General features: G+C 31.4%; 1 protein-coding gene across 1 annotated transcript; it reads right to left on the minus strand.

Moving 5' to 3' along the window:
* Positions 1–1,436: 1,436 nt before the first annotated feature.
* On the minus strand, positions 1,437–2,879 carry LOC142623849 (anthocyanidin 3-O-glucosyltransferase 5-like). Its single transcript, XM_075797321.1, has one exon. The coding sequence runs from the start codon at positions 2,877–2,879 to the stop codon at positions 1,437–1,439; it is 1,443 nt and encodes a 480-aa protein (XP_075653436.1).
* Between the last annotated feature and the right edge of the window lie 13,172 nt (positions 2,880–16,051).

Here is a 16,051-nt window from a genome sequence, read left to right on the forward strand (position 1 = left end):
TCAAACATCAAAAGAGTTCCATTCCAAACATTTGTTTTGATTAGTGGGCGTGACATCTATGTATAACTTCTACTAATAATTATTTGAAACCATTATAAGAATATAACTATAAGATCCACATTATTGGAGTGAAAAACTAATTAACCAGATTGTAATATCTTGATATCTGAAGCCTGAAGGGTATTTTGGTTGATGAAATGGAGAGAGGTGAAGGGAGGGTGGTAGTGTGGTGGTGTTGAGTGGGTTTTTTTAATGGGTTTGAGACAAACGAAGTGGAAAGGCATAAGTTTCATCGGAGGTAGTGGATTAGCGTTGGTGGTTGGCTGTGAATGGCGTCATTGATGGTGTTAGAGCTCTTGACAGTGGCAACTGGCAAAGGGTGGTGATGGTGGGATCAGCAGTGGGAATACAATGGTTGTTTATTTTATTTTATTTTAGGTTATTGAAATTACGAAAGACATAATTTAGCTACATTTTTTATTCGTGAAATATAGAATGAAGCAGAAAAAGTGAGACGGGAGATTTAGACACATAGTTGGGGATGAGAGAGATTTGAAACTTTAATGTTTAATCAATGACGAAGCCAGATTTTAGTTTAGGGGGGCAAGGTCATGATTGAAAACAAAATTAATCTAGAAAATATTAGTCTGTATTAATATAAATAAATTAATAAAGATAATCAATTGATCATAATAAATAAAAATCAATTGAAGAGATTAATCAATGTATTTATCTACAATTCAAGAAATTAATCAATGTACTCAAAATAAACTTAACATAAGTGTCAAAACTATAATAATATATTTAAAATGTTTGTATAATGACTCGTTGGGGCATCGGCTATAGAGTATAGACTTGCTGCTTTAAGCTGAAATGGGTGAGAAATTTTAAACTTGGTTTAGTAGAAAATTATTTTAATTAAAAAAAAGACTTAATTAATAAATGAAGTGATATGAGAAAAAAACGTTTTGACTGGCTTAAAAAACACTCAGTTTCTGGACCAAGAAACAGAGCATTGCTCCTAACATGAAAGGCAATTTACCCATCCCTTTAAAACAGTAGGTAGATGATAAATTAATTGACCTTTTTAACACGTAGGTCAATTTAAAAGCCAAGTTACTAAACGAAAAAGGTTGATTGACTATTTTGTGAGTTTACCTAATCAAGTCCAATGATCGAAATAAATAGTTAAAACACTTAACATTAAAAAACTTCAGGTACAACAAAACACAAGTTCATCTATAAGTAAACTGGAAAGTAATTAATATAACCAACAAATATTTGGAAAATAACAAATGATACCTCACATCTTGTATTCATCCGAACATGTTCTTACTATTGTACTTTATTGCATGGATTGGTTATGACAAAAACATTAGATAGGACTAGCAGGCATGACATCACTCACGGCCACGGATTATGGGTAAAGGAGCTTTCTAGTTCTGGAGTTGCATGCGGGCCTCAAAGCCTTTTGCCAATTCAGACAGTGCGTTGTAGGAGGAACCACCTTTGCACGAAGTTTTCTCAGCACTATATTTCAGTTCATTAACCCTGTCTCTTATTCCATGCCCTTCTTTGTCTACAATGATCTTCCTCACCGTCTTTTGTATCTCCTCCCTTCCCACCATTTTCTTCGACGGCAAAACCTGCAATCGGACTGCCATGCCAAATTCCTCTGTAAGCATCGTAGCATTCATCTTTTGTTCTGCAAAGAGTGGAAATGCAATTATAGGGACACCCTTCAAAATACTCTCCAGTGTTGAATTCCATCCACAATGAGATATAAACGCTCCAATAGAAGGGTGGTTCAAGATGTCCACTTGTGAAACCCAATCTGAGATCACAAATCCAACATTTTGGATCCTTGACATGAACCCTTTTGGTAAGTACCCAAATTGGTCATGATTTTTGTCACCACTCCTCCCACTCAAATATGCCTTATCCCCAGATTCCTCGGTGGGTGCTCGTACCACCCAAACAAATCTTTGCTTGCTCATCTCTAACCCCCAAGCTAGCTCAATCATTTGCCCGTGTGAGAGTGTTGCACCACTCCCAAATGACACATACACCACAGATTGATTTGGTTGCTGGTTTAGCCACTCAAACAGCAAGTCATTCTTGGATGAGTTACCTGATCGTGTTACTATTGGACCAACTGGGTACACTGGTCTCTCTAGTACACAAGCAAGTAGTTTATCATCTCTCAAAGCCGCAAAAGTTTTAGGCTGAAGCTCCTCCCAAGAGTTCACCAAAACCCCATCACTCATTCTAATCCCAATCCCTGCACGCACATACTCATCATATTGTTGATTAGTCCGATCCAATAAAGGATCAAACAAATCCTCAACACGAACAGAAGCACAACCTGGTATTTTCAGTGGCTCTTTTTGGTTAACATACTCGCCCTTCACTTCCTCATCTAGTATTGGAGTGTAGATAGTCAATGCAAGGAGCCATGCATGTGAAGGAAAGAAAACGTACTTTAACATGTTATACTCTTCAGCGACTGAGAAAGCATCGGTTCCAAAAATGTCAGTGACGAGAACGATTGGACATGGCTTCAGTGCAGCTATTGATGACTGAAAGGCTGGCACGATTTCACGCATCGTTATAGGGAGCCTTAAACCAATTGTAGCGTTGGGATCAACGAGGCTAGTGATGTCAACTGGGGGGAGTTGCACAATGTTGCAGAGATTGTTGTTCATTTCTGAGATGATAGTTTTGGACTCTGTTTGTGATGAGTGATCAATGCTGACAAGGAAGATTGTGACTTTGAAGTTGTGGTGCGTTGCAAAGAGTTTGTTAAGACCGAGGTATGGGATCATATGGCCCATTCCAGGGAGAGGAAGCAATGCTACATGAGGCTTTGAGGTTTCCATGGATGTACTTATTAAACGAAGAAGTGGGAACATAGACACAAAAGGCAAAATGGTGTACTAAGAATACATTGGAAACATGTGGCAATGAAGGGGCTATTATATACAGAAAGAATACTTGGTTAGATAGCTAGGAACCGGTATCATTTGATGTGAATGACCATCAAACTGGGGTTGCTAGCACTGGTTAGTAGCATAAGGTATATTGTGTACCAAAATTCACAAAAATTTACATTTTTATTTATTTATTTATTTTATATAAGTGATGTTTTAGCTTATGGACGGTTATTACTCTTTGCCAATTGATGAAACACCCCCAGAAACTTCATTGATTGATAGTGTGGTGAATTGATATTAAACTTGTATGGTTTACGTCACATCTCAAACCAATGAATCTATCTTAGGGGATCAAAATTTACTTACATGTTTAAAACTCAAAGAAATTGAAAGAAAAAATGGTATCAACTTCATTGACTTTGGTTATAGGCATATCACAAATTAAAAGTTAAAAATGAGTGTTTATTATAGGAATGGAACCAAGATTCAAACTTAGGGGAGGCCCAAGTTCTTTGTTCAAGAATTTTAGAAAGTTTGAATATTAATATTAAAAGTTGACAACGATGCATTATTAGCATTAATTTTTTAATTTTTTTTAATCTATAATAGATATTTTTTATCAAAAGTTCTGTAAATCAATTAGCACGTCTTGATATTTTCAAGGTCTGATTGAGATTAAACCAATTCTTTATCTATCCACATTATAATTTTTTACTTTTAAACCTATGTATTCTTTTCACATAATTCTGTACCTAATAACTTCATAATGCTATATATAAAATGTTCTTTAAAAAAAATACAAAAACTATAGTTGAAAGTTCAAATCCATGTCTAGTATTACATTAATAAAACAACTAAAATAATGGTTAATTTACATCATGCACTAATATTCAACGGAAAAAAGGGTGAGACAATTATTGGTGTCAACTTCATTGACTTTGGTTATAGGCTTATCACAAATTAAAAATTAAAAATGAGTGTTTATTATAAGAATGAAGCCTAGATTCAAACTTAGGAGAGGCCAAAGTTCTTTGTTCAAGAATTTTAGAAAGTTTGAATATTAATATTAGAGGTTGACAACGATGCATTATTAGCATTAATATTTTTCTTTTTTTAATATATAATAGACATTTATAATCAAGAGTTTTGTAAATCAATTAGCATGTCTTGATATTTTCAAGGTCTGACTGAGATTAGACCAATTTTTTATCTATCCACATTATACATTTTTTTTTAAAATCTATGTATTATTTTCCCATAATTCTGTACCTAATAACTTCATAATGCTATATATAAAATATTCTTTAAAAAACATACACAAAAAACTATAGTTGAAAGTTCAAATCCATGTCTATTATTACATTAATAATACAACTAAAATAATGGTTAATTAACATCATGCACTAATATTCAACGGAAAAAAGGGTGAGACAATTATTGGTGTCTTGGTTAAGGAATTTTTTATTTATTTATAATTACTTGATTAAGGTTGAGGTAGCATAAAGATGTGAGATCTTTTCCTTTAAAAAATTTCCATTTTGAAAAAGTAGTAAAAAAAAAAAAAAAGATATGTTAAACAATCACATGATAATGATCAGTAACTTTGAGTCTTCAACTATCTAAATAATAAAGTTTTTCCAGAACTACATTAATTTAGCCAGGGCACAAGGTTTATTACCAATAGACTAATCACACACACGCTCTGGTGACAATTTAGGTAAGGCACAAATCAGTAAATTGTTGTTTCACACGTGTATTACATTTATGCATGCACGCCAAGTGTATTACAAAGTTAATAAAACATTAAAATTTAATAAAATTATATCATTAAAAAAATAAATAAAAATTTTCCATGGGTTGTGTTAAAGAGCAGCAGTTCTTTAAAAAAATAAATTTTTTCATGGGTTGAGTTAAAGACATCAACCAATCCAAGTTGTTAGTAACACTAATTGGTATGTGGATGGAGTGATTAGCAGCATAGGAAATGTCTCTTTGATTATGGGGTGGAGTCATTTGAGAGGGAAAAAGAGCTCTCAAATTAGAGATAAAAATTAGGTAAAGATTATTGAGTTTTTGTGATTTATTTTGCTAAGATTTATAATTGATTTATTATAATTTTTTGTTACTTAGATTGTGTCCAAAGAATTTTTTTATTATCTGAATATGTGAATTATTTTGTAAATTTTCCTTATTGTCCGGATTTGTAAATTGTCCAAATGTTTAGTTAAATATTTTTCTTGATATTCTTGGGACAACCAAATAAGAGATGATTTTATTTTTATTTTATTTTTTCATTTTTGGTTTCATGGGTCAACAAATAAGTTGTTTGGGAGAGGGGGCCAAGTATATTAATTTTAGAGCCAAAAGTGAAATTTTATGCTAATATATATATACTATGGAATTTTTTTTTTCAAAGGCGATGCCCCCCCCCCCCCTCTACCCCTAGGTAGTTGGTTCCTTGTTTATTTCACACTTTCATAAAAGGTGATTTATATATATATATATATATATATATATATATATATATATATATATATATATATATATATATATATATTTTTCAAAGGCGATGCCCCCCCCCCCCCTCTCAGCCCCTAGGTAGTTGGTTCCTTGTTTATTTCACACTTTCATAAAAGGTGATTTATATATATATATTTGAAAGGCGATGCCCCCCCCCCCCCCCCCCCCCCCCTCTCTGCCCCTAGCTAGTTGGTTCCTTGTTTATTTCACACTTTCATAAAAGGTGATTTGTATATATATTAAAAGAAAATAGTGCTACATGATATTGACTATTGAGTTCGATGCTACATGATATTGACTATTGAGTTCGATGAAAACATGTAGCAAATAAAAGGAGCTATTATACAGATGCTACTGGCCGGGTTAGATAGGAAGCTAGGAACCGTTACCATGTGATGTGAATGACAATTAAAATGGGTTTGCTAGCACTGGCAAGTAGCATTAGGCGATATTGTGTGTACCAAATTTTATAAAAATTTACATGTTTAAAACTCAAAGGAATTGAAAAGAAAAACTGAAAAGAGCGTATCAACTTCACTAACTTTTGGTAAGAGACTCAGAGTAGTTTGTTAAGGTAAAAACTAGCTGGTTGTTAAAGAATTAAAGAGACAATGCTAAAAGGTAACTTTTTATTGATAAAAAGAAAATACTACAACATTGTAGATAACATGGATGGTTATTCTCTAAAATTAATGTTGGAGTGATCTTTTATGACCAGCCATCTTCAATTTTATTTGCAATATGCAAGCAGGCGACTTTCACAATTTTTAATGTAACTTCGTTAATTTTGTATCACTTTAAGGTGTGCCGACTTTCGTGGTTTCACCTGGGGGTGTTACATGTAAGTAGGTCGGATTGAGCAGGTGGAGAGTAGTATTTTTTACTAATTTGCCATTTGTAGGTTGGGAAAATTCCAATCCGCCGCCTATCTACTAATCTAAAAATCCGGCGAATCAGTTGAAAATCTTAATAGTTTCAACTCAGCAAGTTAAGCGAGTTGGGCTGGTTGACAAATGCAATTTGCTAAATGGAATTATTTGAATTAAATTGGATAATAATTTCCTCCCTCAAATTTTAAAAATGGAAAGAAAAAATTTCAATTTTTTATTAAAAATGATCACAAGTACTACATTATTTTCATTAGAATAATTGAAATTTTATCACACTAAAAATAAAAATATCTTAGAATCTTAAATTAGACATGCACATAGAGTAAAAATAATATTAAAATCTTAGAGAAAGCCATTGGTGTTTATTAGGGAAGATAAATGTGAAAATGAAAAAATAAAAATAAAGAGAAAGAGATGAGAAAAATTAAAGTGGGGTTGTATGTGAGATAAAATTTTGCAACATAACAAAGTTATATATATATATATATATATATATATATATATATATATATATATATATATATATATTATAGGGACACGATTTTCAGATCAAGCCATTGGTGTTTATTAGGGAAGAGAAATGTGAAAATGAAAAAATAAAAATAAAGAGAAAGAGATGAGAAAAGGTAAGGGATCTTGGCCCAGTGAACCTAGTACAATAAATTTGTAGAGAGTAAGTCAAAGAGCTAGGTTTTTGTGCATGGATAACAGTTAATATGGTTTTGAATGATGAGCCAATAAGAATTGAACCCAGTTTGTGCGAGCAAGTTTGTCCTCGGCACAGTCCGAGGAGCTCTGTTCTAGTATATATTGGATGACAATAGTTACAAGAGTTGTTGAGATTGCTACAGTGCTTTCTTTTCTCCCTTTTCCATCATCTTTTCATGAAGGGCCTCTTCCATTATATAGTTCCTTTTGGATGATCTTAATCCTACACTTGTTGATCTTTTGAGCCACCACTTGAGTGCTTATCCCATCAGACACCCTTTCTGGCCTTCTGTGAGTTGTGGTTTCCGAGGTAGCACTGTTCAGGAGTCTTTTCCACATAATTGCGGTTAGAAAGTTAGCTGCAGGGCATTATATGCAGTGTAGCAGCTTTCCCTTAGATATTTTTGAGTCCTTAACCCTATTGTACGTTCATGATGCTCAATCCTGTCATTAGAACTTCTTGGAAGGTCACTTTGATTATTAGGATCTATACTCGATCTGCGTTTAGCTTATCCGAGAAGATATTCCTCCTCAGACTCGGACTACTCACGATCTCGGCCAAAGCCCCACGCTCTCGGCCGAAGCCCAAGACACCACACACACACATACACACACACACACACACACACACACACACACACACACACACACTTTGTATGGGCCTGTTATTGATGAGATTAAATATTTGCCTTCTTCCTTAACTCGTTGTAATTTTGCTCATGTAAGAAGAAAGGGTAATAAGTTAGCTCATGCCCTCGCTCGTAGAGCAGTTTTATCTGTAGATATTGATTTGTGATTGGAAGATTTACCACGTGATTTGGATGATGTATTTCAATTTGATTTTCTTAAATAATATTTCCTTACCTTTTTCTCAAATATATATATATATATATATATATATATATATATATATAGAGAGAGAGAGAGAGAGAGAGAGAGAGAGAGAGAGATGGGCGGATCGAGTTGTGGCGGGTTAGAAATATTTCAACCCGCTATTCAACCCAATCCACTAAATTATCTATCTAACTCGCCCAACCCAACCAGTCTCACTTAATAGATCCGCATCAATTGGGTCGGTAGGTATGTTAATTGGACAAAGTTTAGCTCCAAACTAGTTTGGAGCTACTTTTTCAACTCATTATGCCTTAATTTATAAAATTATCAACATAAATTATTTAGATTAATCACATAACTCATCAAAAAAGTCATCTAACAAAAATTACACATAGATGATCTTATAAATGGCAACATCATGAATTAGAAGAAGATGGATCTAGCCAGTTTGGAGCCAAAATTTTTCCACATTGATTTTACACTAACCAAAAAAAAAAAAAAATCATTGAATGTTTGAACTAGACTTTCACCAAACACTGCAATCAACTTGCAAGTGACATGCTGACATGCATGTCTATCAACTTTTTTAGTGACTGTGGATAAAAACATGTTGAAAAAAACTCAAGTTTTTAATTTGTAGTGAGTTTTGAACTCTATTTGTGATAACTGGTCAAGAGTGGCGGCTCCAGGAATTTTTTTTCATGATGTTCCTCAAGAAGCATAAAATACACAATCTAATAAAAAGAAAATTTTATATATTGACAACAACAACAACAACAACAACAACAATAGAAAAAAAAAAAGAAAAGAAAAAAAAGAAGCAAATACATAAAATTTTACAACATAAAGCTTGTGGAGTTCAGTTGTGGTTGTTGTTAGTGTTGCTGAATAGGGATGGACGGCGATGGCTGGGGATAATAAGTGAGTTTCTTATTTCCTTTTAGTCTTTAGGTTTGATTTAGTTTTAGTTTATATTGTTTAATGACTTGTGAATCCACAAGGCAGTGAGGATTTAAAAAAAAAATATTTGTTGAATTAAAATTGTGTTGGTGTTGGAGTAGTGATAGTCTTAGTCTGAGATGAGATTGATCTTGTAATAGGTTTTTCCATTGGCATTTGGTTTAGGCCTTGTTAGTGGTTTTATTATAATTTTTTTCCAGATTTTCGTTCAATTTTTTTTTTTTTGGATTTTTTCCATGGTTTTATAAACTAATATGATGAAAGAACCAAAAAAGGGACTGATTACTGGTTTTTTGATCAGACCGAGATCCGACCAATAGTTGAACCAATGACATCATAAATAATATAATTAATAAAATTTAAATTATATAAATAAATATATAATAATTTTATTACTAATAATATGATAGCAAAATGTAAAAACATAATATCTAGTGACACTTTTCATGTAAATTTAATTAAATTTCCTTAGAATGGACAATCACATGTTTAATTATAATCATATAAAAAAAAAGTTTATTGTATATATATAATGAATTAATTGATGCTATATAAAAATTAAGTAACTTTTTAAGTTTATTCACTTAATTAACTAAAACTGCTATTTTTTTTCTAATCAAAATTATCGAAAAAAGAAAAAAGAAAAGTAATTGCACAATGAAAAAAGCTAAATTTACGTGACTTTGACCAATTAGTTGTATAATATATAGGGTAAAATGCAAAACTGACTCTCTAAGTTTTTTCAGATTTTATTTCAGTCCTCTAACTTTGCTTTTGTTCATTTCAGTCCTCTAACTTTCAAGTTTATTCAATTAAGGCATTTCCATCAACTTTTATTATATGTTATGGTTAATTTTTCAATTTTATAAAATTTTCTTCAAATTTTTTAAATTAAAAATATTCAATTAATGGTTGAAAAATAATTTTCAGATTTTTTTTCATAAAATTTTAACAAAAGTTAACAAAAAAACCTTAATTGAATAAATCTGAAACTTAGAGGACTGAAATGAACGAAAGTAAAGTTAGACAACTGAAATGAAATCTAAAAAAAGTTAGAGGGTCAGTTTTGCATTTTAGCCTAATATATATTATAATGTTTTTGAGGAAAAGTAGTCGTACAATGACAATGTGACAGGTAAAGCAAAAACTAAAGGTAAAGCCGTAGTATAGGCTTAAAAGAATATAAAAATATGTGGTTTTTTTTGCTTGAAAGACCCTAATATATTGTTAAGTTGCTTAAATTATGGACCAAAATTTAATTTTATTGGCATAAAAAAAATTCAGGCAGTGGGTGACAATGAGTTTGCCGAGACCAAGGTAGGGAATCATATGGTCCATGCCAGGGAGGGGAAGTAAAGCTACATGAGCTTTTGAGGTTTCCATGGATGAAAATTGATATATCCAAAAGGTGGGAATAGGCACATGCAAAAGGAAAAAAAAAATGGTAAAGAATCATGTAGCAATGAAGGAGGCCTTAATAGCCTAGCTATTGTACAGAAAGGATACTGGGTTAGATATAGGAACCGGTACCATGTGATGTGGTTGCTAGATAACACTGGCAAGTACCATATATTAGGTACGTTGTGTGTACCAAAATTTACAAAATTTTACATTTTTATTATTGTATATAAATGATGTTTTAGCCTTGGGTAGATTATTTTATTCTTCTCCGCCAATGAGAGACCATGGAAACTTTTATTGATTAAGAGAAAATGTGGTATTTATTATACACACTCTCACATATACACACTTTATTTGCATAGAAAAATCATGATTTTAAGTCACGATTTTAACTTGAACAATTTTTGTGTGTACGCGTGTGTGTTGGTGTATAATAGAGTTTGTGAACTAGTTTTTACCCTAAAAGAAAATAGCAATACATAGTATTGAGCAATTACAATAGTGATTCTCGGTTAGATAGGAACTGTTATCATGTGATATAAATGACAATCAAACTGGGTTTCCTAGCACTGGCAAGTAGCATTAGGTGATATTGTGTGAACCGAATTTTATAAAAATTTAAAACTTTGGTATGAATCTCATTAAAATTAACGATGAATCAAGGATCTTTGATTTTTTTTTTAATAATATTAATCAAGAAGAATTGAAATTCTCTAGAGCTCTTATGAAACTCTGTCACATAGTATTATTTAAATCCTGACAATTTTTTGAATATATATAAAAGTCTAGATTATATGTCATGTTAACATTCTACTAACAAATACATTAAAATAACAATTTAAAAAAAATCAAAAACCAAGACAATGTCCTTAACAATGTTTGCTAAGAGAAAACAAAATCATCCCCTAATTATCCTCTCCCCTCCACCACTGGTCATCTTCTCATTGTTTCTGCCTCCGACAAAATCTAGAGATCTATAAATTCAAGGGAAAATCACAAAAATAAGACATTTCAATGTCTCTTGCTTTCATATGTATATAATTGTAACAGCAAGTGAGGAAAAGGGGGGTTTAAACATTGATTTTTTTTTTATAAAAGAAACTAAATAATGGCATTGAGTTATAAAGTTCTTGTTAATGGGATTTTGATTTACAAATGCTCAAGTTAATAATTAAAAATATTCATTATGAGGTAAGTTTGGAAGTTCACTTATAAATATATTATCATTCTCGTTCTCTCCTTCTTGCGATTATATAGGGAAAAAGAAAAAGACTTAGGGTTAATTAAGGTTGAAATTATCTTGGCTAAGAGGGCTTTATAGAAATTAAAGAGCAAGTTGCATGGGTAGAGATTCACATCCAAATTTTCATTTTTTATAAACTACTTGTTCTTAGACTATTCACAATGAATTTGGTAAAATACTATTTCAACCAAATTATGCTTAGTAATCCCCAAAAATGATCACATTCGATTATAAATCTATTAGCCAAAGTGGATTTTATTAATTACCGTGCTTTTTGACTTTTGAGTGGAGTTTGTTTGTTTTTCACAACCAAAAAAAAAAAACAAAAAACAAAACAAAACAAACAAATCGTGCTTCTCTAAAAATAGATAACTTTAGCTTAGGCAATAAAATAATTGAATGTTTGTTCACTTGGTTCCCCATTCCGACGTCTCACCGCTTTCTATTTTGCATGTGCTTTCTTCAAAATACTCTCTCTCGCTGCAGATGTGAATGCATTTAATTTTCCCTGGCAATATTCTTTAAGGGTCTCTTTATAAACCAAGGGAAGTGAGGCGCAAATCCAAGTTTCTATGCATTGAAATTGTCGTGGTCCTTGATAATTTTCCACTATAAAAATAAAAATGCCTTGGTCGGTCTGATAATAACAGTTATGCATGTTTCACATAATGCAGGCAAAACCATCCAGCTACTTGCAAATTGTAATATAATTTGGGGCCTAGGGGGAACTAATACCGAATTTATAATTGCATCGATGCAATTATATCATTCATGAATGATATCATTCATGCACACTAACTAGTTTTTCCTCAACAAAATAAATAAATAAATAAATAAAAGCCACTAACTAGTTAATAATCTAAAATATAGACCAATTGCTTAAAATCGAAACTTATCTTAGGATCTAACTTTTGTTTCTCTAAAATATATAATCAGTTAATTACACCACTGACCATACTCGATCCCCACTAGTACATTTTTGTTTATTATAATAACTAAGTAAAGGTAATATAAGAAATAAATAAAAATAAAAGGTAATCTCACTTTTTAAAGCAAGCATTCATTGGAGATGACAAATATTGTAGATAAAAAAAAATAGTCAGAAAAGTTAAAAAGAGATCTACTATCTGTGTTAATGTGGTTCATGATGATATTGCGTATTGATTTAGTCAAGGATTTGCTCTGTCAATAAATCATGCCACTTTAATTGAAACGTTTAAGCAACATAAAGATATTTTCTCTTTTTAATATAAGTTTTTGCCAACCTAAAGATAACGAAAAATAATAATGATATCTTGAATTAAGATCCGAGTGCTCTTTCTTTCTTAGAAGCTTAAGTGCGTACCGAGTGATCAAGTATTAGATTTTCCTTCATTTCTTCTTCATCTTCTTTTTTTTATTTTATAATTCAATTAAAAAATCGAGTGATCAAGTACTATGCTCTTAAAACATCTGATTAATCGGTTTAGTAATCACTAGACCAACACTTTATAGTTAAGACTTGCAAGTGTACGTCATCACTTAACAACGAGAGTAAATAGGTTCCGAATATTATGATCAAGAATCATCTGCCTTATGCTAGTTACAGCATAATGGTAAACATTGAAGCAAAAAATATGAGTCTTCTATCCAAGCGTGAAATGGAGGCGGGTACACTAGCAAAATTTTGTTTGGTTTCAAGTACTCAAAGTCAAATGCTTGAATTGGCGATCTACAATAGCCAGGAAAGCAAAGGATGCACAATCAGTGATTTGGAGAGGCCTAGTTAAAGCATGGCCATTGTTTGAGAGGGTATGGATCAGATCCTTTCAGATGTCACCAAGGTTCATTTTTTATCGAATAACTAGTTACATATAAGTCCATTATATATATATATATATATATATATATATATATATATATATATATATATATATATATATATATATATATATATATATAAAGGGAGCTCACAAGTGTAGTCACTGTCCTCAACCCACTTAAACCCTACTAATGAATGGTGTGAGACCACCCGTATAATAATAGAACTTGCCATTACTCGAACTTACAACCACAAAATCACAAGGTGGTGAGTCATGAGGGCTTTCTACTATTAGGTACTACCTCCATGGGTGCATGGCATATTAGCCCGCTGCGTAGTTTCATTTAAGGCCTCTTAAATAAAGATAAGGTGAATTTGATGGTAAGGGAGGTTTGAGATGATCTTGGGAATTAGGACCTTGGCATTGTATATTTGTATCCTTTGGCATCTCACTCTACTACAAGAGACTCATTAATTCCATACCAAAACCCCTAACACAGGGTCTTTTAGATAGAATCACATAGACTCCTTCGAGTTTTAACTTTATGCAATGGTTGCATACAATTTGGAAATTAGATGCCAGAAAATTAAGGCAAAGAGGACGCTTTGATTGGAAATGGTTGTGGAATTAAAAGTCTCTACCAATAGTTTAAGGGTATATTTTAAACAAAATTTGAGCAATGAAGTTACAAAACTAAAGGAATATAATTATGTTGCCATGTTGCCATAAAATTGGTTTGCATTGCAAGTATAATTTTTTTTTTTTTAGTGGATATGACAAGATTTGAACAATGATAGTCGTTCTATGATAATTATTCTTTATCAGCTAATAAAGACAGAATCATTTTTTAGGCAGAATTTAAATCTAGGTTCCCTACCTATAGATAAAAGACTTTACAGATTAAACTATACCAATTCTTTGTTACATATATATTGTTATTTTCCAAGCAGAGGGCAACTTAGGCATTCTATATTGTGCTACTCAATCGCTCTTGAGCAAGAGGACTTAAGAGGACTCCAGCTTGTCACCATTAGAGTGCTCAATTCAATCATTTGATTCTTTGATCCTTCAGCTCACTTATATTCTATAATTAATTACAACTATTTTTTTTAACAAGAATAATCAGTAGACTTTGATTTTGCTGTCCCCACCTAATTCTTCAATACAATATTATTCGGTTTAAAAAAGGAAGAAAATAAAGGAAAAGATGGAACAAATCCATGAAACTTTTAAAAAATGTGGGGTCAAATGAACCTTTTGATTAGAAATGAATTGGAAGGAAGCAATGATGCTCTCTCCTTTAGTCTAGTCTTCCACCAACCTTTATAAAGTAGTACTTCGGGAAGGGGTAGTGGAAACATCCACCTAGCTGAAAAGAAAAATATATATGATAACTCATGCCAAAGTTTATAGAGAAGAATCATGAAAGCTATATTCATGTCTTTAGAGAAAAAAAGAAAAAAAGAGATGCTTTGTTTATCCTTAGGACTGTAGCTGTCTTCTTACTTCCTCTGTGCCAATTTGTTGATCTTGCTTACAAAAATAAAAATTTTAACAAAGTATTATCTAATAAATTGTTATATTTTATATAGACAAAGTTTAGCTACAAAATTGGTTGTAATCTAAGGCTATAACCTTACTCAATATCATTTTATTGGAGGTGAATTTTGACAAATCTACCATTAGATTACATATTCTTCTTATATCTTCTATGCTTGCAAAAGTTCTAAAAAATTAAAGATCAATAGCTATGTCATCAATATATTGTTTAAATTGTAAGTTTTTGTAGTTTAAAATTATGCATAAAATATAAATTTATAGATCATATAGTAAATAATATCCGATTGAAACAAAATTTGATATGTATATTAAGAACGTAAAGAATATACAATTCAACGGTTAGATTTTCAAAATATACAGTAATGTTTATTTTATTGAGTAAGGTTGTAACCTTAGTTTACAAACAATTTTATAACTAAATTTTGTCCATTTTATATAAGACTGTATAAGTTTCTAAAATGGCCCTCATTAGTTTAATTTTTAATCAGAAAAGAGTATTGACTATTTAAATAAAATATAAAGTAAATTAGAAAAGTACTAACAACATCGTATTCTTTTAACTTTTCCAAGAGTGCTATATTTTGAGACATTTCAAAACGAAATAAAGGAGTGATAATATAGGGCGACAAATGTTGCAGATTCACCAATCACTTCTAACTCAACATGTGGCACTATTTTTTTTTTTTTTTTTTCTCTATTCCTAAAGCGAAATAAATTATTTCTCTAATATTACAATTTGGTAGGTACAACTTTACCGAAAGATAGATAAATATCTTCCTTGTGTTGGAATCACTTTCGTTACTTTCCATGTATTGTATTTTGGTTGGCTTGCTTGGAGAGTCTAGTTCACTTCTCATGTCAGCATAAATAAAAAAATATAGGAAAAATATATATTGCACATAGTGTATAACCCTCATTAGTTTAATTTTTATTCAGAAAAGAGTACTTAAATAAAATAAAAAGTAAATTAGAAAAGTTAACAACATCATATTCTTTTAACTTTTCTAAAAGTGTTATATTTTGAGACATTTCAAAACAGAACAAAGAAGTAATAAAATATGGTGACAGGTGTTGTAGATTCACCAATTAATTCTAACCCAGCTTGTGGCATTATTGTTTTACTTTTTTCTCTATTCCTAAAGCGAAAGAAATTATTTTACTAATATTACAATTTGGTAGGTACAAAAACTTTACCGAAAG

Source organism: Castanea sativa, chromosome 2 (assembly GCF_040712315.1).
Source record: "Castanea sativa cultivar Marrone di Chiusa Pesio chromosome 2, ASM4071231v1".
NCBI lineage: Eukaryota > Viridiplantae > Streptophyta > Magnoliopsida > Fagales > Fagaceae > Castanea > Castanea sativa.